General features: G+C 26.3%; 2 protein-coding genes across 3 annotated transcripts in view; one reads left to right on the forward strand and one right to left on the reverse strand.

Moving 5' to 3' along the window:
• The window catches only part of LOC129962612 (CDK5 and ABL1 enzyme substrate 1-like), a 29,244-nt gene extending 12,605 nt beyond the window's left edge, over positions 1-16,639 (reverse strand). The window contains exons 1-6 of one of the 2 annotated variants that reach the window (XM_056076440.1): positions 16,074-16,639; positions 13,762-13,886; positions 9,268-9,385; positions 6,856-6,936; positions 3,168-3,300; positions 1,276-1,456 (exon numbers count right to left, since the gene is read on the reverse strand). In XM_056076440.1, coding sequence (XP_055932415.1) covers positions 1,276-1,456; positions 3,168-3,300; positions 6,856-6,936; positions 9,268-9,385; positions 13,762-13,886; positions 16,074-16,438 — 1,003 coding nt within the window. In that variant the 5' untranslated portion in view covers positions 16,439-16,639. The remainder of the gene's footprint in view (positions 1-1,275; positions 1,457-3,167; positions 3,301-6,855; positions 6,937-9,267; positions 9,386-13,761; positions 13,887-16,073) is intronic. The other variant, XM_056076449.1, reaches the window with a different exon arrangement.
• Positions 16,640-17,157: 518 nt separating this feature from the next.
• The window catches only part of LOC129966042 (E3 ubiquitin-protein ligase MIB1-like), a 46,703-nt gene continuing 38,567 nt past the window's right edge, over positions 17,158-25,293 (forward strand). The window contains exons 1-4 of the mRNA XM_056080394.1: positions 17,158-17,536; positions 22,174-22,345; positions 22,602-22,836; positions 23,590-23,656. Of these exons, the coding sequence (XP_055936369.1) occupies positions 17,290-17,536; positions 22,174-22,345; positions 22,602-22,836; positions 23,590-23,656 (721 nt within the window). The 5' untranslated portion in view covers positions 17,158-17,289. The remainder of the gene's footprint in view (positions 17,537-22,173; positions 22,346-22,601; positions 22,837-23,589; positions 23,657-25,293) is intronic.

The raw sequence follows: 25,293 nt of genomic DNA on the forward strand, positions 1-25,293 counted from the left end.
CAATAATAAAACTGTTTTTTTATTTCATAATCGAGGCACGCAAAAATCCTTAAAAAGTTGCCAAAAGTGTGTTTTTATGAAACTTTTAAGTACTTGTGGCACCTCAAGATGTATTCTAATATTTTTCATAATTTTTATTTATCTTATTTATACTAAAAGGCAACTTTTTTGCACTATTACAAATTAAAAATCAAAAGTTGATTATTTCATAAAAAAACTTTAAATCGAAGCAAAATTTTTAATTTTATGAAACTAACGTCCTTGCGGCACCTCAAGACCTACTCCAATATTTTTCATATTTATAATTTATTTTATATATGCCAAAAGGCAACTTTTCTGTGCTATTACAAATTAAAAATCAAAAATTGATTTTTTTTTGTTCCATCCTAATGTATATGTGTGTCATTTGTCATAAATGGGTTAAAGTCCAACTTAAAATAACAATAAGTAATTTATATACATTTTGTAAATTTCAACATCTTAATAAGTAACTTCAATATAAACTTGTACACATTTTATCGCATCTAAATGAAATGTACAATGAATTGTGGTTTCAGCAATAAACATACACAACATGGTAATTTAACTGCAATTAACAATATCTTTGTAAAAATTAATCAATTTGTGATAATTAAGTCTGATAAGAATATTATACATTCATTCCATTTCTTCCAAATTAAATATTGACTTTATTTAATCCTGTTAGCTTCTTTCTTTAAGACAAAAATTAAATTATACATTTCATGAAACATTACTAAGAATATTTTGGATGATATTTTTTTTAAATCTTAATCACAGAAATAAGACTGAAACAACAATAAAAAAAGATTTGAAACATAATTTAATAAGTGCAAAGTTCAGTTATTTGCCTTATAATTTTTATATAAAAGCTTTCTTTATACCAAATAATATAAAGTAAACAGCTTTTCAGTAATCATTATTTATTTAATAATGATAAAATAAATAATAGATCTTTAGTAGGCTTTTAATAGGATAGTAACTATATATAACTATATTGTTTTAATAAACTGTCTTTATTTCCCATAGCAAAAAATGAAGAAAATTAATTTGTGACAAAAACCAAAGGAATTCCATAAAATTCACCATTCATATTAAGTTTGTTGAAATTTATAATGATAAAGAATATAAAATATAAAATGCACTCTTTAGAACCAAAAAAAAAAATTAATAAAAATATATTTAATGTCTAACATTTTTAAACAGAAAACACCAGATTCTGCAAATTAATAGATTTTGAAAGCATAAATTGCTTACACTTGTCCAATGTTTTCGGTTGAGTTCCTAGTTTGGCATTAAGTCTTGACATATCAATAGAACAACCAGCAGAATGTATTTGATATGGAAATCTGAAGGAACAGTCGCTTTCTGATAAACATTCAAGGCATCTTTTCTTAAGAGTGTTGGAAGGGATTAAAAGTTCGCCATACGAGATATCCTAAAGCAAGTGATAAAAAAATTACTTCAGTTTCGATAAAATCAAATTATTAATTATTTAGATATGAAAAAAAAAATTCTTAACAAGTACACACACATACACAAAAATTTACATGACATCATAAAAAAAAAAAAAAAAATATTTCTTTCTGAAAAAATATAAAGTCATTGTATAAGAATTTATACGTATAAAAGGAAGTGTTTAAGTATCTGTTTGTCTGTTTATGTAATAATGATATCCAGACAAATCTATAGCACATGCAGCCATAAAATTTGGCATACAAGTAGTCATAATGGTGACTCAAAGCTTAAATTTTATGATCCAGTGTAGAAAATTTTTTAATCAATCTTTTGCATTACTTTGAATAATTTTTTGCATACATTTCTACATAGTATTGCTTCTTATGGCCCTATGGAAAAATCTTTGCATCAATAAAAAGAATAAATGATTGTTGTTTTAGAGAAATTTGTTTCAAAACTCTGACAAAATTTATTAAAATTTTTAAAAAATTCTTAAAAGCTAATCACTTTTCCTGGAAAATATTAAAAATTAAAATTTCTGCATATAACTTTTATTTCCATTAATTTTTCCAAATTTTAAGGTGATTATTTGAACGGTTCTCTTGAAGTTAAAATAAGAATGAGAAAAATATCTTCATTGATTGATTTTTAATTAATTGTTTCTGAAATTAGTTCAAAGTTTTTTGTTTTTTTTTTTTATCTAGTTAGTGAAAAACTAAAAATTTTCCTCTGTGAAGTTTCAGTTCTCCATTGATCTGAAATTCTGCTAAATTGGGAAACCAAGAATCATGAAACTTTATACATAAGAAAAATTTATGTGGACTCAAAATCTTATTGAATTTGTTAATCGCCTTTTGGTAAAAGTGCAAGCTTGGATTTCAAAAATATTGAACATTGTATATGAAAAAATATGGAACAACGTATTTTTGATTCAGTACACTGGCTGCTTGGGAACTTAGTGGATGTTTTTCCACTTACAAAATCTAAAATGAAATAATAGAGTTTTTCTGATTTCTCTCGAAAATGGAGAGGTGAGTGACAAGTTATCAGAAATGAAATATCTAGAAATTGTAAGCTTTCAAATGAAATTAAAATTTTTGAAATCAATCCAGTAATTGGGACTGGCCAGCTTTGTCATAGGTTTTCATTATATATATGAAATCATGTTTTAACTTTCTTTTTGAAAACTTTATTTTAGATTTTTCTGGTTTTGATTTCATTAACATTCATCATGTCATGAATAGCATCATGTGAGTACAACTAATACAATAAAATATTAACCAGGAAATTAAGATACAATTCATGACCATTTATAAAAAATATTCATTGTATTGAAATGACCTTAAAGTGACGATTTTATTAATGTGTCTATTAAATCATTAACTACCACTATCAGTTAGAAAAAAAATAAACTCCCACAAAATAAACATCATTAATAAAGTATAAACTTCTTAATCAACAAAACAAAACATTAAATCGTGAGAAAAAAATTTTATTTACAAAGAATATTTTTTCTGCATTATACACATTTAACAGATAAATACCGTGATATTTTATTCAAAGCAATAAATTATAAATTATATTTTGAAAAACTAAAAAACTAAATTTGGTTTATAATATAGTAATGTAGAAATATTTCTTAAAAGAGAAGCAAACATTATAATGAGAGAAAATTTCATTAAAATTCTTACTTGGCCTTCTTGCGGTTTTTCTACACCTAGCATTGACAGCAGATCAAATGGATTAGGTCCATCATTAATTATAGCCAACTGTCTCATACTAGATGCATGTCGTCTGCGGCTCCCCTCTAGCTTTGATTCAAATCTAACAAAAAAGAACAAAACAGTTTTAATCAAATAAAATTTTAAATGTTATTTAACTTTGAATTTTCTAGCATTCAAAATTAGATATTATATCCCCAATATTCAGATTGGCAAAAACAAATTGTTAGCTTAGGGAAAAAAATATATATATATATATAAAATATTGAGATGAAAAGTTATTAAAAAAAAATTTTTTTTTTCAGCCTCAGTTGAACTGAAATACTTACATTTAATGTCAGGTGCTAACCTTTTTTTTTTTTTTTGCTTCTTATCAATAATAAATAAGCAGTATTTAATTCCTATTTAATCAATTCCATATCACTTGATGCAGGAGCAATAGTCTGAAAATGACCTCAATTTTTCCCCCTCTCTAAGAAAAATAATTATTAATGCTTGTATAACTGACTTACAAAAACAGAAATAAAGAAGAAAAAATAATGTACAATAATCAAATTGCATTTTCCTTCAGCCAAATATAAAAAAAAAATGACTGAAAAATAAAGTAAAAAAAAAAAAAAAAAAAAGATTCAGAATAGGTGGGAAGAGAATGAGGGACAAATAGAATGAAATTGGAAGATGTGAAATTTCGGATTTTCCTTAAGACAAAATGCAAGTTCTACAACTTTATAGAGATGTAGAAACATTATTTTCTTCCTACTTATATTTAATTTTGTCCTAAACTGAGTTGAGATTTAAATTATTCTTATCTGCAGCGAATGAGCTATTAGCAGAAGCATTTTGAATTTAACTGAGATTTTACAGATTTAATAATAACAGCAATCATATCATGAAGTAATAAATGATTTTTTTTATCTTCAATTGCATAAGATCACTGCAAACTTTATTGACGACTTCTGTTGTCGGAATTACACTTATATAAGATGACAATGCTTAGTGGCCATAAAACTGCTATTGAAAATGGCAACAGTTCTAAGCTATCAATCATTATAAGGTTTATTCTAATATTCATGTTTAAGTGTTAACAATATTTATTTTTATTTTCATTATGCTACCAATTGACAAAGTCAATTTATTATTTATTATTGCCATTATTATAAAGCAGTCTAATAATACAGATTCAGAATCTAAAATTTGATTTCACACAACTGTTTTTAAACTAAGTGAAAATGGAAAAAAAAAAAAAAAAAAAAGGTGCAACTTGCTAATATATATATATTTGTGGCGCTAGCTTCATAAGCCAGTTAACAGCCTCCAGACAGGAGTGATCACTTTCGTCTAGTGGTTATATTGCGCTGTACGGACGCTAGTGTCGCGGGTTCGAATGAAAACAAATGTCTGAGAGGCTTTTATAAATATTCAAACAGTTTAAATACATATTTGAAAACTAATTAAGCTATTGATGTGAAACAAATAATGTGTTTCACTAAAATTGCATTTGCTATAAAAACTGCAAATTGCAAACGATAAATTATTAAGCATAATTAATTATTATCCTATGTGAAGACTTATCAAACATTCATTCTAAATTATTAAGATCAAAGCTACATGAAAAATCTTATATAGAAACTTATCATCCACTTTTTCTATTTGATAAAGATTATAACAATTCTATTCAGATTACTGTGGAAGTAATTTCGTTAACTTGATTTGGAGGAGAAGCAATTTTTTGCCAAAATATATGTCTTACTGAAATCTTGCAGTCCATATCAATACACTACTTACTTACATCTAATACATTACTGGGTATAATACCATCCAGTAATAATTTTTAGTTTAAATATAGTTTTTCATATAATTAGAGAGAAAGAATTGGATTACAGTCTAAACGGGACCTATGTTAATTTCTATCATGTAAACGTACTATGCTAACTTCTAGTAGAATAGCCAGTTATGAAACAGATAAATTATCTATATTAATAAAAGTTAGTTTATGAAATGTGAAATCTTTAAATATGCATGCATGACATAAGTCTGGAGGTTTAATTTCCACTTTAAACATAATGAACTACTGTAAATGATTTTAGTTTAAAATATTATGGTTTTCCAAAAATTGATTTTTATAATTTTAAAATAATGTTTTTTAACAACAGAGCTTCTAAATCCAATGTGTTTTAGTAATGCAGATTTACGAGGGGGAGATGAAAAGTTTCCGGCCTGACCTAGAGCTGACGCTCCCTGAATTATTTTGACTAAAGCACTTCAAAGTAACATCTTTGTTTAATATTTCTTGCGTATTTTAAAACAATTGCATTTGGCTGTTTTCATATTATGCATTTTAAAATGTTCTTTTGTTTTTAACCGAGTATGGAGGGAACTAAAGTGCGAGCTGTGATAAAATATTTTTTTATAAAAGACTTATGTCAACGGATATTAAAATTTAGCAAGATACTACATTGGGGGAATCTGCTCCTTCATTTACAATTATTGAAACATGGATTGCGGACTTTAAACGTGGTCGTACAAGCATTCTGGATATGGAGCATTTTGGAAGACCAAAATCAGCAACTGCAGAAGAAATTGTTAGAAAAGTTCATAAAAATATTATGAATGATCGCCGATTGAAATTGACAGAGGTTGCCGAATCAGATGATATATTAAAAAAATGAACATATCATATTTTAATCGATATTTTGGTTACGAGTAACTTGTCAACAAGATGGGTGTCGCGTTTGCTGACTTTGGATCAAAAATTACACGCACCTCGATATCGCAGCAGCACATTTCACACCCAACTGATTTTTTTTTTAGGCGTTTTGTTAATGTGAATGAGAAATGGATCCATCACTATACTACAGAGACCAAACAGCAATCAAAGCAATGGACAGCGAAGGGCGAATCAAGACCAAAAAAAGCAAAGAGTGCGCCATCTGCTGTAAAAGTTATGGCAACAGTATTTTTTGGGACTTTAAGCAAATTATTATTGGATTATTTAAAAAAAAAAAAAAGGCAGGACCATGAATGCTGGATATTATGCTAACCTTCTGGATAAATTGCATTCCAAATCGAAGAAGAAAGATTAGGTTTTACCAAAAAGAAAGTCTTGTTTCATCAGGACAATGCTTCCATCCAAAAGGCTGTCATTGAGATGGCAAAACTGCATGAACTGAAGTTTGAAAATCTTCCTCATGCGCTGTATTTTCTTAATATGGTCCCTTAGGACAACAATTTCTTCTCAAACCTGAAAAAATTTCTCGCTGGAAGGAAATTCTATTCTAATATCGAAGTCATTTCAATGACGAATGCCTATTTTGAAACCTTAAAGAAAGCTCTTACAGAAAGGGGATCCAAGCATTGCCGCACTACTGGAGCAAGTGTATGTCTTTGGAACAAGGCTATGTTGAAAAAGAAAGCAATTATTAAACAGATTTTTTTTGTTGTTGTTAGGCCGGAAGCTTTTCATTCCACCTTCATATAAATTTTCCTAACCCATTTTTTAGAAATAAAGATTCTAAGTTATTTAAACCTAAATTAAATTGTTAATATTTTTTACAACATTACTGCAACAGTATATGAAGTAAAATTCACAATATTTTTAATGATAAAATAATGAAATAAATAAACACTGCTTTTAAAAAATAAATTTATGACAGCTTACTTGGATGTACACTGGAATTTATTGAAAGGTATGACAGAAAAAAGAACAAATGGTGACTTCTTTTCATTAACTAAAACCAGCCTGAAAAAAAATTATTAACAAAAACTGAATAGCTGAACCTAAACTATATTAACTTTAAAATTTAACGAACTCCTTCATAGCTTGATTATCACGCAATTGGTGGTTAATTTTTCAGATAAGAATCATGCATACCTTTCAAAAATAAATAAACAATAAAAATATACCTAGGCAGGATATACTTTAATTTTATAAAACAGTCTTTATTTCACATTTTCACATTTAAAAAAAAATGAATTCTTAAAATCATTTGCATGCAATAATAATAATAATAATAACTACTTTGATTGCAAAATTACTTCATTCCTGTCAACATTTAATTTTATGACTCATTTTAAAATAAAATCATCAAGCATCTCCTGCATTAAATTAAAAAGCTTTCTATCACACTGAGAGGTATAATCTGATGTGCAATGATAATTTTTAAAAAAATACACTAGTTCAATTTCTTCTATAGTTGTAAGCCATGCATCCTTATCTTACATTTGGAAGTGATTTAAATACTGCAACACTTAATACTTGCCTTTTTTTAATACTGATGTGAATAATTTAATCGATAGTTAATATCTAAAATAAACAAATATTATATTTCTCAGTTGGAATGCTAATTTTTAAATAATCCATTTCAATTTTTTTTTTAAATAATGTTTTCCCATACCTTTATTGCAGATGAACAATAAAAAATATATAATGAAAAGTTAACATAAATACACATAAAAGGGAAATTATAGTTATTAGTAAAAATACTTTATGACAAAAATAATGTAAAACTAAGCCTGGTGAAACTTATTAGGGATTATTTAATATTAAATATAACCGATTCCAGAGTAATTATTGATATATTGTGGAATAATATTTTTACAGGTAAATACAATTATTTATATCCTTTTAGAAGTTTGGTGTGTTTCTGCTTTATTCAAATTTGGATATTCTATTATTTCTGGTAAAATTTAAAATAAAATTGAATAAAATGATAGTGGCAGAATGATTTCTTTTTCATATTTTACGCATTTATAAACAAAAATTACTGAGATATATATTTAGATATTTAAAAATTCATTAAAATTAAACTTAAATAAATAGCTTTTTAAAATTATTTTTAATGACTAATTAATTGACCTCCTCTTATTTATTTTTAAATTTTGAACACTGATTTTTTTTCTGTCCTATTATCAATTAGAAATAATCATAACTACAATGAAATTATAAGCATGTAATCACAACTACAGGAATAGAACAGCAAAATAAACAGAGACAAAACTCACTTCAAGTCTTTGACCAAAAGATACATATTTACATCATCTCTAATAATAATAAAGATGAGAATGCATCTGACTGTCTACATGTATTGGCAATCTACGGACGTGATTGTTTGATCTGAAACTTTTTTTTACTTTGAAATTTCCATTAGAATTTCAATTAATTACAAATTGAGCTGAATTTGTGCTTTTTTAAAGTGATTATTCTGAAATTATTATTACAAAAACAAATTTTACATTTTTTTGAAATTTTAAAAATTGTGCTCTTAATATTGTGAATTTAATATTGGAATTTTTGCTGAATTTTGGCCTTTTCCCCCCTCTTATCTCCAATAGATTACATTATTGCTCTGAAGTTTAAATCATATTCATCGTTTCACCAACTTTTGATCATGTGATTTTCTTCCATTCGTGACAGTTAAAGAAGAATTTTTTATGATTATTATTTGTTTATTTTATGAGATGGCATAAAATGTTAAATTATAATACAACAAAATCCATAAGACAGATTAACCAAACATTTACATTTTTAATAGTGTCATGATATTATGGGATTGGTCTCCATTAGAAAGTTTCATGTGCGCAATGAAGAGAGTATATGTAAGACAATTAAACTAATACATCTTTAACATCTGGCAATTTCACTGTATTATGAAGCTACATATAAATGATTTAATAACTAAAATAAATTATAACTAATATCATTGATGAACTAGCTGCTCAACAAAGGCGCTTAATATAGTAATAAAAAGAGAATTAAAAAAACTGGTGGTGAATAATATTTTGAGTTTCACCTCTTCTAAAGAAAAATGCAAAAATGCTTTTTATTAAATGCATTGGATTTCAAACATTAGAAGGAAAATCGCAGAAAAGTATTCTTGATAGATATCAATATAATATGCAAAAGTAATTAAATCATATTAAATTAAAAAAGTTGTATTTCCATAATCCTATATGAGTCATTTTATAATACTACATTTCATTTTTTCCTTAAATGCTATTTTTATAAAACAATATAAAAAAAATTATCAAATAATGAATAGACATAAATTAAGCCCATCTTTCAATGACTAACCTTTCAGCATCATTTCTGCATTCTTTTATATTTTTGACAAATTTCACTTCAACTGTAGTAGAAAAAGTAACTTCAGATGGACAGAGAGATGCTTTTCTACTTCGACAAATTCCAGGAACTGTAAAAATGATATGCAAAGATTAAAATAAAAATAGTAATTGGAGCAAAAGGAAATAACAGTTAAAAGAAAATATTTCAGAATTAAAAAGGCACTGTTTTTTTTTTTTTTTTTTTTTTTTTTTTTGCAAAATATGAATTTTACAAAATGCTCCTATGATAAACTCAAACTACAGAAAATTCTATTATAGTCAGTCTTCTATCAAAAGATTAATTTCTTTTCCTTAAAAGTTTATTGAAACAGTGCAACTACCTAAAACTTTCTAGGACATGAAAAAAAAAAAGTTTCTTGCATATAAAGGTGCTATCTCCCACCCACTGCTAAAAATTAGGTAATCTGTGGCAAGTTTTTTGCTGATTTATCCCTAACATAAGGTTAATAGTAATTGAAAATAGAATTTGTATTTTAAATGTGTTTTTCCCAACTGATCGAAACAAAAATTTGTCACAGAACAATGATCACAATCACAAATAACATACGAAATCTGATATATTTAAGTCATGGCTTTTTTTAGTTATCACATTTGCATGCTTCTGAAGGTAGACGTTTAACCTCCTTGTTGGATTTGGCTCAAAATATGATAAATAACTACAATATATATGTTAAATTAGAGTACTGAATTTTATTCATCTAGCTCTCTCCCTTTTGTAGTTATTGTGTCAGCCCAACAGACAGACTTCCTCTGAATAGATTTTAATCAAAATTTGATAGAAATCTACAAATTTGTATTAAAGACCACATACAAATTTGATACCAAATGTGATTTGAAGGTCTGTCTAATAAAAAGATCGATATGATTTTATACTCTAAATTTTTATTTTACACACAGAAGCTTTGCTTGGTAAACCCAGAATTTTATGTGTAATCAAATGTTTCAATAATAACTATTCAAAATTTCTGAAAAACAATTACGGAGAATAATTTTCTATATCCATCATTATTTTTTTTCATTAACTTTTGAATGAAAATTTAATAAGAAATTAAAAATATATTTTCAACTGAATGACTGTGATATCAAACAAAAATTATAATATTACATATAATTGGCCACAAAAGGAATCTTTCCTGATAAAGAAATCAACTTTATTAGAGATTTAATCTTCAAAGTTATTAATGTCTTTTGTATTGAAAGTTTGACAGAATAAGAAAAACAATCAAACCATGGAGTTACTAATACATAAAATATTGATATATAAGTACAAAAATGTACCAAAATATACATTATAGAATAAAGGGGGGGGAGGTAACAGAAAAATTTAAAAGTTACTGCCCAACTCAATATCTGATTCTTAATGAATATCCTACAGAATGAGATAGAACTTACAGAGGAAATGAGGTAGATCTTGTATATGTCTTGTAATGTATCATCATAAGAAATCTTTCATCTCTTCATTAAAACAAAATTGAATTTAAAATATAGGACTGCAACAATTACAATTTTAAGGTAGAAGCATTAAGGTCAGAGATCATTTAAATTGCTCAAAAAAATTGTGCCACAATATATTTAAAAATAAAACTTTAAAAAAGAGTAAAATTAATAAAATAATTAAAATTAAAATAGTAAAAAAGAGAAAAAAGTAGTAAAAATACAAATAATAGGTTTGTAACAAGGATCAAGTCATATACAATTAGGGATTGCAATACCGGTATACTGAGATACTGAATACTGGTATTTTGAACCATTTATACAATTTTGTAATATCAGTATTCACAAGTTTAAATACCGGCTTTTTGGTATTTACTAGAAATTTTTAAAATTGTCTCCACTATATGTTAAAGGACCGCCAACATAGCATAATAGTATATGTTTTTGTTTGTATGTCCCTTTAATGGGCAAAATTAATTAGCTAATTAATGGCTTAATTAATTGCTTAAATCTAAATTAGCGAAACATGGATTACTCCTGAAAGAAGATATTGTAACCATAACAACTGATGGACCACCAGTTATGAAAAAAGTTGGAAAGCTGATTGGTGCAAATCAGCAATTGTGCTATGCTCATGGAATTCAATTAGGAGTAATAGATGTATTGCATCAAAAAAATAATGAACGGAAGAATCCAAATACTGTGCATATAGAAACTTCGGATTCCAACTTTGAAGAGAGTAAGAGTGAGAGTGATATTGAGACAATGAACATAATGACAATTAATTGTTGAAGATATTGATAGTGAGGATGAAATATTAACCCATCAAGAATTGCTTCCTATAATTTATAAAGTTCAAAAAATTGTTAAGATATTTAAACGTTCTCCTACAAAAAAATGACATATTACTAAAATATATATTAACTGAAAATAAAACAGAATATATGTTAATATTAGATTCTGAAGAAAGTTGGAAAAGTTTACTCCTAATGACTGAAACTGAGAAATCCTATCCAAAAAGCAACAATTGACTTGATTCTGTAAATTAATTTTTCAGAGAGTGAATTCGACTTAATATCCAGAACTGTATCAGCTCTACTTCCAATAAAACTGACTATTGAGGCATTATGTCGGAGAGATTCTAATTTATTAACAGCTAATGCAACAATAAATTTTAGGATGCAGTCACTGAAAGAACAGCACACATCACTATCTGAAGAATTATATATTACATTGAAAAATTGCTCAGAAGAAAGGCATACCGAAATAGAAAATGTCTTATGGTATTTAAATAATTATAATGATTTTAAAAATGAAAATGAAAAAGAAGAAAAGAAAATAACCAATTCAAATCTGATTAAGTTTATAGTAAATTTTCTTAAAATTTTTTACCCACAAATCTATCCATATTCAGAAGAATTCGGTTCAGTTGTCGAAGATCATGATGACACTAATGTCAATAGTGAAAAAGAATTGTCTTTTGAACAAAAATTAGAACTAGTGATAAATTTTAAAAAAATTCAACGAACCAAAATACAATACAGAAATGAGCTATATCTAAAACCATCCGATGAGAAATCGATTTATTTGAAGATGAGGGAGTGAGAGGTAAATACATGGAAAAAATATATCATGCATTGCAGTACCACCAACTAGCGTAGATGCCGAAAGAGCCTTTTCAACAGCTGGTAATTTTTACACAAAATTACTTTTAAGGCTTAATGACAGTATAATTGATGCATTATGTTTTTTAAGATCACATTTCAAAGATTTGTAATAGCACCACAGACTGAATAGTGATATTTACACTTTGTTTTTGTTTTCTTTATATACTGTTTGTTCCTTTACTTTTTGTGATTATATGCTGTTATAATTTATAAGTTACAAATTATTTTTGTGATATTTACACTCTCTAATAAAACTGGCAAATAAAACAAAGAAACACATGTGTTTTCTTTCTTTTTCTAAAATTTCTAATACCGGTATTAAAACCGGTATCAAAATCTAAAAAATACCGAATACTGGTATTGAAATTTTGGTCCGGTATTGCAATCCCTATATACAATATAAGGTACAGTCAAGTTTAAAGTAGAAACAAATTGATAAGAACTAAATATGTCCATTTATTATAAAATAGTTAAGAACGTACATATATTATCTTAGTTGAAAGAAAATGAACTAAGATGTGATATAGATAGAATTTTTTAAAAATGAGTTTTATGAAATACAGTTTGTTTTCTCATTGATATTTGAACTTCTGAACTTTCTGTAGTTAACTTCATTTTGTTAAAATCATTTTATATATATGTAAAAATAATTTAGCAGATGTGTATTCAAAAAGAAGAAACTTTTGAAATTTTAACTTTAATTTATTTCTCCATGGGAGGTATATTACGTTCAAGGAAGAAGCAACACGATGATAAAATGACTGAAACTTTTCCTTTAAGTGATTTTATTAAGAGACTTTGAAAGGAATTTCTTTGATTTGTGTAAACACAGGAAAGGGAATCTTAGGACCTATGTTGCAAGCATTAGGGATTTTTATGTCTTTGCTAGGAGCATGAGAAAAGGCTAATGTCTTCAGTTTTTTAAAGCGTATGCTAAAAATAATTAAATAAAAAGTGGGAATTCGATCAGGAAATAAGATAACATATTAGAATGAAGTTAATATGGGCTAATTTAAGATAAAAATTAGGAAATTAAGATTTATTTTAGATTTAAATATATATATTTCTGAATTCAAACTATACAGATTAAAAAAATGATGAAATTTTACTATTAACTGCTGTTATATATATATATATATAGTTTCATATTAAAAAATAATATAAAAACAGGAAACAAGAGAAATGAGTGAAATACCAGGAATTTATCTGTATGCATAGTTTACACCATTCTAAAAATATAAATTTCATAAAAATAATTCAATTTCGGAAAAAGTAAAATAGTATAAAAACTAATTTGTGAATATTTTTCAAAATAAAGGAAATACATACAAAATTTCACTTACCTAGACTTTCGGTACTGTTTCCAGAAGGTAACCCACAAGATTCTATTGATTTTTGATGGGACAATCTCCTTTTTTGGCTTAAATTACATATTCGAGCTTTAGCATCACTAACAAATTTATGTACCCTATAAAAAGAGATTATATGCATTAAACTAGAAATTTATGCTCCCTAGCTTTCAAAAGCAAATATTTTTTTATTGATTATAATTTGAACATTCAAACAATTTTTAAATGCAAAATATTGTGGAAAACTAACATAATTAAATGAAAAACTACCATAATAAAACATTTGATAATGAGTCAATTATATGAGAGTTGGTTTACTGCCTGGCATTGAAGACAACTTTCAATTTCAAAAGTAATTCAGAACAAAATAGTATAAAAAATTATAACACTTGTTAGCACAAATTTTTCAATAATTACAATATAAAATAATGTTTTTTTTTAAAGAAAAAATTAGGCTACATTGACTTGTAAGCATAACAGAAAATCTAATAATGCTGAAAGGACAAAATAGCCTGAAAAAATACAGGAACAAAGAGTCATAATATAATAGGCCCTCAAAAGTTGAGAAACTCCTTTAAAAAGGCAGTTGCTTATTTAATAATTTGGCTCTGCTTTCAAGTGCATTTACATAAGTGAAAATTACAAATAACTACTAAACAAAAAATTATTCAATTAATAATGAGCCATTGCTTCTCTGGAACATATATGAATTGAAAAATGATAATACAAGATGGAAAAAGCTATCGATTGTGTAAAGAATCACAATCGATAGCTTAAAATTTCCTTGACTGTTGAAGGTATGTTCTGGCCTTTTCGTTTTTTTTCTTTAGTGCTATTTTTTGTTTTTATTGTTATTTTTACTTTGTAGTGGTTATTTTCTTCTAATTTCAGGGGATTTTCAGGTCACGAGGAATCATTATTAGACAAATGTCTGCATTTCCTCACAGAAAAAATCCCTTTCTTTGAATCATTGCCTGAGGTGACCCTTGAAAAAGTCTTCAGGCCGGATTCTTTTTTATAATTTTTTTGGTTTAATTTTTATTTGATTTTCCTATTAACTTTATTCTAATACTTTTGTATCAATTCATCTGTGTTTTAGAAGTAGCTGCAATTGCGCTACTTCTAAAACACAGATTGCAATTGCTCTAAATACTATGAAGTGCTTTTTTGGTTTTAGTTTGAATAGGTAATAAATTTTAGTTGCGATTTCGAAACCGTTTTTGTTTCGTTTTCATTTTAGTTTCATTTTCAAACTATTTCTTACTTTAGACTGGTTATATATATATATATATATATATATATATATATATATATATATATATATATATATATATATATATATATATATATATGAATTATAATAGACCTCTAACATTCCAGATCTATTTGCCTATTATTTATTTAACATCTTTTATGTATTTGTAGTTTAAAATACATAAAAGGTGTTAAATCAATAATGCATTTATAGTTTATTCTCCTAGTTACCTCCTAAAAATTTTCTAAATACAAAAAATTTTATAAAACATTAAGAACATAAATTTCATTTTTGATTTCATATATCACTAAATATTTCAATTAAAAAAATCCTATATAGCATCAAATAAATTTCCAAATTACAAATAAAAGATTTGAATATTAAATGCATGCCATTGGTAAACTTCATTATTTGCCAGATGCAACTGCGAACATTAGTTGCGATGAAGCCTATATTATTTTTAGCAACTTTTTTACAAATAATTACTGACATATGGTTAATAAACAAGTACCCATATAAGTTGAAATACTTTGAAATTTCAATTCTCTTCTTGTAAGTTATTTACTACCTCATTATCATAAATTTAATTGTTAACAATGCACACAGCAAGGAAGTCAATATAAAATATTACAATAAATAACAGTAAATGAAAAAAAAAAAAGACCACTAATTCTCATCCATGCACATAAGAGGCTAATGACATGCAATGGATTTAAATCACAATTAAAATCAATATACATATTAAAATCACTTCATTCATTACCTGTTACATTATAAATATACTACACTACAAAGTAAAAATTAAATGATTTCAATCTTCTTATTTGTGTATAGAGTACTGTTTCCATATTATCCATCAATGCTCATTAGTCTTACAGCATCAAAAATTGCAAAAACACTATTAGCTAAGAATAGCTATTAAATCAAATAGACAATTTTTCAAATATAGCAAGCCTTAAAATTTCAACACTGATAACAATATCTAAAAGTCTTTCATCAGCTTCAAAATATTGTTTGTAACAAAAACAAAGAAAAAAAATTGTAACCTAACCTGTCTTTATTTCTGTTTTGTAACTGATCACAAAATCGGTCGAAGCTTTCTTGATCTTTGTATTCTGAATTCCTTCTTTTTAATTTTTTAATCCCAGTTTCTGAAATATTTACACAAGTTTCTTTGATTTCGTCATTCTTAACTATAGATTCATTGTTAACACACTTGTGGAATTCAACATCTTTCTGATCTTGAGACTCTTCTCTTTTAGATGGATAAGAATTAATCGATTTCGTACATTTCAAATTAAATGTTAAGTCACCTAGATTTGTGTCTCGATGAGTACCATCCAAAGAAATATTTGACAGAAAAGTTAGAGCAGCTAAACGTCGACGTGAATGTATTTTTCTGGAAACACTCGTCATAATTATTCATCAACAAATGACAAATTGTCTCACATAGTTCTATATGATTCTGATAAATTAAACGTCCGAATTATTCGAAATTCGATCATTTTGCAAGATGAATACCGTTTACTGCGATGAATAACAAACATTAGCCGATAAATCAAAAAATAAAGGAAAACAGAAACACCACGATATCGCTGACTAAAATTTATTTTTCGGACAAGGTTATCAGAAACCAGAAGAAAAAAAGTGAAAATCTTTGGCGAAATATTTATCTAAAAATTTCGCCATTTGGCAAAAATGTTTATGTGTACAGTTACAGTTATATTTTACAAGATTATTTTATTTCAAAAGTTAATTTTTGTCTTCATTCAAAAAGTTAAAAATACATATCAAAGAATTGTAAATGAATTCCCGTTTTGTGCCGTTTTAAGCTGATTCCCAGAATACGATTAACTTCGCTCATAATTGTGCGTTTATGTTTCTTTGAAATATCATTCAGAAATGATCAATAATAAAGAAATTGTTATACTTTTGCATATTAAAGAGAATTCGTTAAGCACTTACAATCTTTGCCAAAATCAATTTCAAAATAATTACTTTGCCAAAGTTAATGTTTTCAATTGAATAGAAAGTGTCTATAAAACGTTGGTGATCTTATGAATTTTGATGGCGATTTGATGCCAAATATAGGATCCTATAAGTCTCGAACAATTTTGTTCCGTTTTCTTCGTAGTCTGTTTCCTGTCTTTAAACGCTTATAATTTGCAGACGGCAGACGGTGCTGGAGTCTTACGTTCCTTACCCATCACATTCCAAAACTAGATGCTAAATGCTCCTTCGTGTTTTGTTTACGTATCTTCATAAAAATGGATGGTGGAAATACTAGCAATTTTCGAGGTACTCGAATGAATACGATGGAAGGTGTGGGAGCTAGAGTTATGAGAGGTGCTGATTGGAAATGGGGCAAACAAGACGGTGGTGAGGGGCATTTAGGAACTGTAAGAAACTTTGAATCTCCTGAAGAAGTAGTTGTTGTTTGGGACAATGGAACAGCTGCAAATTACAGATGTTCGGGAGCATACGATTTAAGAATCGTGGAGAGTGCGCCTACCGGTTAGCATAATTGGTTTTCACTATCTATTTTGTAATTTTAAAGTAGTGATGTATCAAACTCTCATTTGAAAATTTATTTTATCATTTTTTAAAATAACGCGGCTTGTGCTTTCAAATGTTATACATTTTTATTTCTATTTAGAATTATATCATATTTTCACCTGGTTATTTTTACATGATCAAGTTTTAAATATTTATCCAAATAAGAAACAATCTTTTAACATACAGTCTTTATTGAATATTTTAGCTTAAAATTATAGATGGACATTAGAAGAATCAGGTGATTAAACATTGATTATTGACCAGTTATAAATTTGGTTTATCTTTGAAGTAAATATTTAATGAAATTCATTGCTTTTATAATTTAAAACTGTTATAAAAAGAGAAGAGCATGAGTAATATGTCTATTTTTAGAGCACTTCTTACATTTTATTTCTGTTAGAAATAATATATTTGCATTATTTGAAAGAAAATTCATATACAAATTAGTTTCAGTATTTTATATACATTCAGACTTTAACGATATCATCTGCTATTAAAAATCCTCTGGTTTTTAATTTAGTACATAGTCTTTAATATGTGATAATTTTGATGTAACATAAATGAAAGGGATTAGCTGCATTACTACTGCATGAAAATTTTGTTGTTTTCAAAATATAACTTTACAAGCTACCTAAATTTCCATATAGTAAACATTTTATAGTTTCTTTTAATGTCTGGATTATGGAATAATGAATAACAAAATTTCAGATTTGGTTAATTATTTATATTTTTATTAATAAAATTGTGCTATTTTCTAAATTTATTTTATAATGGTTAATTTTGTGTGTTTTTGTATGTTATTATAGCCAATACTATGCTCAGAATGTAAAAACACTTTTTTTTAGTCTTTAGGTATGAAGTAAATCCTGAAATCTCTTTCCATAACGTCTTTAATAAAAAAAATGATTTCTTAATTAAATTTCGAAATTCTGATGATAAAAGTTATTCTGATACATACTTTTTGTTAAAGATAGAAAACAGAGAATGTCATTTAGACTATTAAAAATGAATTTTTATTGAAATTATAAATTGATCATTCAGTATTTCCTCTTGTGTATTATTACATTTATTGAAAGTTATTTTTCAAGATTTTTATTTCAATTATTTTTTAAACTTACCAATTTTACTATTATTGATTGTCATTTTTTTCCCTTTGAATGATTTAATAGATATGGATTATAACTTTTTTAGATACTTTAAAACTATATGTTGTTCATGAACATAGTCAAATTTTAGTTTTGGAAAACCTATTAGTATGTGATATTTGTTGATTAATTGCTGGCATGCAGGTGATATATAAGTACCTATTTCTAGTAGTAGGATATGTTAATAATTTATATTGGAGTGGAGTATTATAATTCTAAAGTTGTTATTGTACTGGTGCTAAAAAAAATTTCCATTATTAGTATAATATGTACATATCATTAATAATAAAGGAAATAAAATATTGTTTCAGAATAACTTCTATTGATATAATCATTTGTCATTTATTATTATTATTATTTTAATATTTCTTGTAATTCAATGCTCCTTTCCAGTCGAGTAACTAAATGACATATAACATGCATTTGTTTTTTTATTACAATTATAAAAAAAGTCTTATTTTTCTTATGCAAAAGAATAAATTATCATAATATTAAACTAAACCAATTGAGATAATCAAAATATTGTCTACTTCATTTTAAATGCATTGCAAATAAACTTTCTTAATCCATTAAAAGTGGGAAAACGAATGAAACAACTATACTGCATTTACTGCTGAATTTGTATATCTGTTACTTAATATTATTAAGTAGCATTTTGTTTTTACCTTACTAGTTCAATTAATATCCATTCATGTCTACTGATGAACAGAGCATAAAAATTTTTACTCAATAAGTAATACATGTTGAATGATTACTATATTTTAAATATGCCAGTTGAAGAAAGTGTGTGGCTGGTAGATTTTTTTTAAATAATTAAAAAAGTTTTATCTATAATTACTTCTATATATAAATTTTCAGCATTTTCAAATCAATACATCTTCTGAAAGTAATTTTTTTCCTTGATTTTATATAGAAGTTCTCTTTAAATCAATAATTTTTCAAGCGATTCTAAAGTATGCTCATATTTAAAAAGTTAAGTACATGTTTTTTATTATGTATTTGGACATGAACTAATTTAATATAATATAATATGGAAACTTAAAACTTCTTCTTATGTTACTTTAAAAGACGGGAAAACATTTTAAATATTCTTTTCTCTTATCATATTGTCTCATTTTGGATAGTAAATCTAAAGGAAAGAGTAATTGGAAATGATTTAAACATATGATTGGAAATTATTTGTATATAAAAAAGAAAATTCTTTTATGATAAAAGAGTAACATCTTCAATATGAAATTCATTTTATATCCGCTTGAAAGTGTGGCAATTTCTCTGTTGTAAAAAAATCCAGAGTTCTAAATCATTTTGGGTTATTTTCATTTGGTTTCTTAAGTAAATTGATAAATAATATTAGTTCCAACGAGTAGGCATGTCTTAGGACCTTCTGTTGGTAGGTTAAATTTGATCTTCACGTTGTCCAAGATATTTTTTGCTACATTCTGGCTGATTTTTGAAAAATTTTCTCTAAATAAAGCATTTGTTGAAAGCTGCTTACCTTCTTCTATATTTTAATATTAGTATATATTATTATTTATAAATGATTAGAGCTAGAATCAGATTGCTCCTTCAAATGATGCGGTCTCATTTCATTTTTATCGTGATTTTAGATTTGTTTCGTTGTCGGCTGATTATATTTATCACAACATAGCAGCATGATCAGTCTTGGAAAAATTAAAGCATTTCTGCAATTTCTTTAATTTAGAATTTTTATATTTGCATATCTGTTAAAATAAAATTTTTGAATCCACTTATGACTATTGTAGGAAGGGAGTGAAAAAATCTATGTTTGGTGGCAGATAATATACATTGGGAAAAAAATACTCCTTTATATGGATTGTGATTACGAGTCTAATTTCCTGATTAGGCATTTTAAATGGTTAAGAATGAAATTTGTTCTATGCAAGCAATTTTAGAACAGTTTAGAAAATTTTAACAGGAGGGTTTAGTAGCAAAACAGTTTGATGAAAAAAATTTCACATGTTCGTATCCCTTTATCTCTCTTTCTCTGTTGACAGAAGAAAAAAAAAGTTAAGTGTACATGAAATTTAAAATATATTCATATATAATTAGAAGAAAAAATATAATTATTCATTTTGGAATGAATTTTTGTATTTAAAAGTGGTTCTAGTGTAGATTTGGGTGCCCCTTCTTTGGGCGACAAATTCCAGTGATAACACACTACTTCTAGTTTCCATAATGTTTCGTTTTCATTGACATTACTGTTGGGTTACAGACCGAAAATCCCCTTGGCGCCGATCTTGGTGTTTAAAAAATCGCCAAAAAATGTAGGGGCACCCAATTGTAAACTTTTGCCTTAAAGATTATTTATACAGGTCAAGTAAATAAAATATTTTATTTGCTTGACTAATATTCTGGTTTTAGAATAATTAGATTTCACTACAAAAATAGTTAAATTTTAAATACATTCCATTGTTGTTGTTTTTTATCTAAGAAATGATATGTATTCCCAAACTCCTAGTTAATTTTCATTTGTATAAGCATCCATTAGCAGATTCTAAAATCAAAATTTCATGACTTTTTTTTTTTTTTTTTTTTAAGATAATACAAGGAATTCAAAATTTTTTATTTTTAGATGTCTTTTTACTGATATTTTTTTTAAAGAGAATTATAATATGATTTTTTAATCTTGGTATTTTTCTTGTAATTTCCTTTGTAATTAATTTTTTCAATATACGTGTTTGAAGTTCTAATTAACTTTATTCTAAAAATTATTCTCCAATGTTGCGAATTTCAGCTTCAACTTTTGAATTTCACAGTAATCAATATACATTAGCAAATTCCTTTTAAAAATTGTATAAATTACATATACTTTCTGTCTTCCTGATTGGCAAAATGTGTTGCACTTGTCATTACTTTGACAAAGAAATCTTGTTAATGAGTAAAAATTAAACTAATTCCTTTATATTTCTCTCTCTCTCTCTCTCTCTCTCTCTGATATATATATATATATATATATATTAGTGCCCTAAAATTTAGTTGTGAACATGCTACTATAAAAATTTCTTCAAATAATAATTTAAAGTGATATTTTTCATCCTTTGAAAAGAATTTTCATTGTGAATGAATCTTATTTTTGGTATATAATTGAGCTTTGTAATGACAGGAATTTTTAAAAAATTGTTTTAAGGGTATGTATCTATAGATATGTGTTAGATTCTTTGCAATTGAACATGAAAAGCAAAGCATTTTTTAAAAAAATCCATTGCTTTGTGAAGCAAAATAGCACCAAAGAATATTTTTTAAATGAAAAAATGTAATTAAAAAATATTGTAAAAGAATACCCATTACTATATAGAATATATTACTTTTATAGCTTTTTTTTACTCTATTGTATTATTTATTTTGTCTTTTATAAGATAAAAGACGATATATCCTTTTAAATTTCTCTTTTATTTGATTTTGAAGTTAAAATTATGTTTCCATTTTTAGGTATAAGACATGAAGGAACTATGTGTGATACGTGTCGTCAGCAGCCTATTTTTGGAATTCGATGGAAGTGTGCAGAATGTACTAATTATGATTTATGTTCTACTTGTTATCATGGTGATAAGCATCATTTGAGGCACAGATTTTTCAGAATCACCACTCCTGGAAGTGAAAGGTTTGAAGCTTTTCTATGTATTTAATAAATCTCCAAATTTGTATCTGTTATTTATTTTATAGAATTGAAATTATTTTTAAATGTACCATTTTAAAATTTAATGAATTCAAAAAATTTCTCTCTTCCTTCCCCTTTTTTTTAATTGCCTGTTAAAAACAATTCACAGTAATATTATTATTTTACATGGATCAAATTTTTATTTTAAAAATAAATTAATTAAAATGTACATCATTAGTTATTGCATATTTTATTGCAGAGCATTAGTTGATCCTAGACGTAAAAGTAAAAAAATTGCCATCCGAGGCATCTTTCCTGGAGCAAGAGTTGTCCGAGGTGTTGATTGGCAATGGGAAGACCAAGATGGTGGAAATGGTCGACGTGGAAAAGTTACAGAAATACAAGATTGGAGTGCTGCTAGTCCACGCAGTGCTGCATATGTGATGTGGGATAATGGAGCCAAAAATCTTTATCGTGTTGGCTTTGAAGGAATGGTATGTTATATTTTTTTAATTATTTCTGCATTTTTATTCATATGATGAATTAAAGAATTAATTTAAAAACCTGACTTTTCTACATTATATGAAAAATATTCATATCAGACTGAAGCTGTAATTAGGAAAATTATTATGTTATTTATATATTACTAAAGTTATATGTTCCTTACGTTGTAGAATTAGAAAAGATTCTTAGGCATTAACTGCATGCCAATTGCAAACTTTTGTCATTGACAAATATAGTCAGTGGACTAATATGGCATCTTTTTTTAGAAAGAGGAGGGTAGTTTAATGTTCATTGCTATAAACATATCTTTAACGATCAGTTACTAAGATATAGTTGATACATAAATAATTAAGAAAATATCTGTTGATATTCAAAGATGTTATTAGAATGGGAATAATTGGTTTGAAAGTTTTCGTGGTCACTTAGAATGTTATTTCAGATTATTAGAATATATCTAGATTATAAATGAATCATTTATCCAGTTGGTTTAGAATTGGAGGGATAGCCCCAGTTTGAAAAATGTGTTTGTGCTGTGTGAAATATGTTCATTAAAAGATATTTATCAATAAGTGCTAGCATATTTCTATGTTAAAATGTAGCTTGGCTCAATCTTTATGGAAAATTGTATTTCAAAATTTTTAATAAAATACTTTTTATTTAATTGATTCATTTTTATTTCAATTGATGTAATTATCTGATATTTGCTGTAAGTTTTTAACTGATGAATAAAATTATAATTTCAGGCTGATTTAAAAGTTGTAAGTGATGCAAAAGGTGGAGCTGTGTATAAAGATCACTTGCCATTGCTTGGTAAGTGTAAATTAAAAATATTATTATAAGGAAGTATTAGTAATCCTTAAAAAATTATTGAAGAATATTCTTTCTTTTATATTTAAAAATATTTTTTGTTAATTGATTTTATATTTTTAGAATACTAAAAAAAGTTCTAAGCTTTTTTTATATATAAATTTTTTTCTTTAACTTGATAAATTTCTTGTTATAAATAAATTATTGTATACACATGGAGTGTTATTTTTCTTTTCAGAGCACATTAGTTGTAGTATTAATTTAGTATATGTTACAATTTACATGCATGAACCATTTTGAATATTGAATTATTTGGAAAGATTTTTGGAATGAATTTTATTTGCTGAAGTGCAGAATTATATATTGTTATGGATCTGTAACTTTCTCTTTACAATGGTTACAGTAAAGTGGCAAGATAACATTAGTACAGATTTGTATTATTAATCAGTATTAATATTGTTGTTGTTAATATTGCTAGCTTGCCATGTTAGTGAGATAGTAGTTGAAAAGAACCATTTTTGAACAGATAACTGAAAGGACAACTAACATACTCACTATGTAGTTAACTGACTTACTGTTAAATATTACCACTTCTGAAAGACATATGCAAGAGAAAATTAATGCATAATTTGAATGTAGATCCAAAAAAAAAAAAAAAAAAAAAATTCCAACATAGGCTCTACATAGTTGATGTCATTGATGCATATATTCTGACATTGGCTTTTCTTCAAACACTTATTTTAGAACTAAAGAAGAATGAGCAAAAAATATGAGGAAAAGCAATTTCTTTATTTTCAGCTAGAGTGCAACATTCAAATTTATCCTCTGTAATCACAATATATAAAACCAGTGTGTAAATTATAATACTAGTGTGATCAGAATGTCTTGTTCAAGGAATTCTGAAAAGTTTTGAGCAATTTGTTTCTTTAATGTATTTTTCTTATCCAAATTTCCAGGAAATGGTGTACTCATCTTTATTTTTTTTTTATTTTTTTTTTAAATATGTTCTTTGAGTTCTGAAATTTGACAATAAACCCAAAATTCTAGACAAAAGATTTATTATTCCTAGGTATGGATCAACAGTAGATAATATCACTTCTCCTCAAGAATTTCCTGTTGTGTAACATCTTCTAACAATCTTGGGGAATCTTAAAGAATTTTGCAAAAGCAATACAAAAGTATTTTAAATATTTTCTGAAAATTTATTTTCTGTTTGTGACTGATGTTGGCAGCTGTAATATGCTGCAACTATTGAGCAACTCCAAGATCCATCCGTTCAAAGAAAAATTTGAGTTTCTGATTATAGAATAATTGAAGAATATTTATCTACTGCGCTAGATAAGAAAAAAGCTTTATCAATACAGTACCATGTTTCTTTCAGGAAAGTAACTGAAATTGGTAAAATGAACAACTATCTTCTGCCCTGACTAGATGGTACTCTGTTTGCTTTAAATGGGATTAAAAGGAAAGTATTATGGATCTGAAATATCTATTTCCAATCCTAACTTCTTCATTGAGCATTGAACAAGCGTTTGAACATTGTTTTCAGTTCTCAGTAATTAATTAGTTTATATAATTTCATTCAGGCTTACCCAAGCTCTTGCTGATATAAATTGTGCCATTTTCCCCATTTTCAATTA

Source organism: Argiope bruennichi, chromosome 1 (assembly GCF_947563725.1).
Source record: "Argiope bruennichi chromosome 1, qqArgBrue1.1, whole genome shotgun sequence".
NCBI lineage: Eukaryota > Metazoa > Arthropoda > Arachnida > Araneae > Araneidae > Argiope > Argiope bruennichi.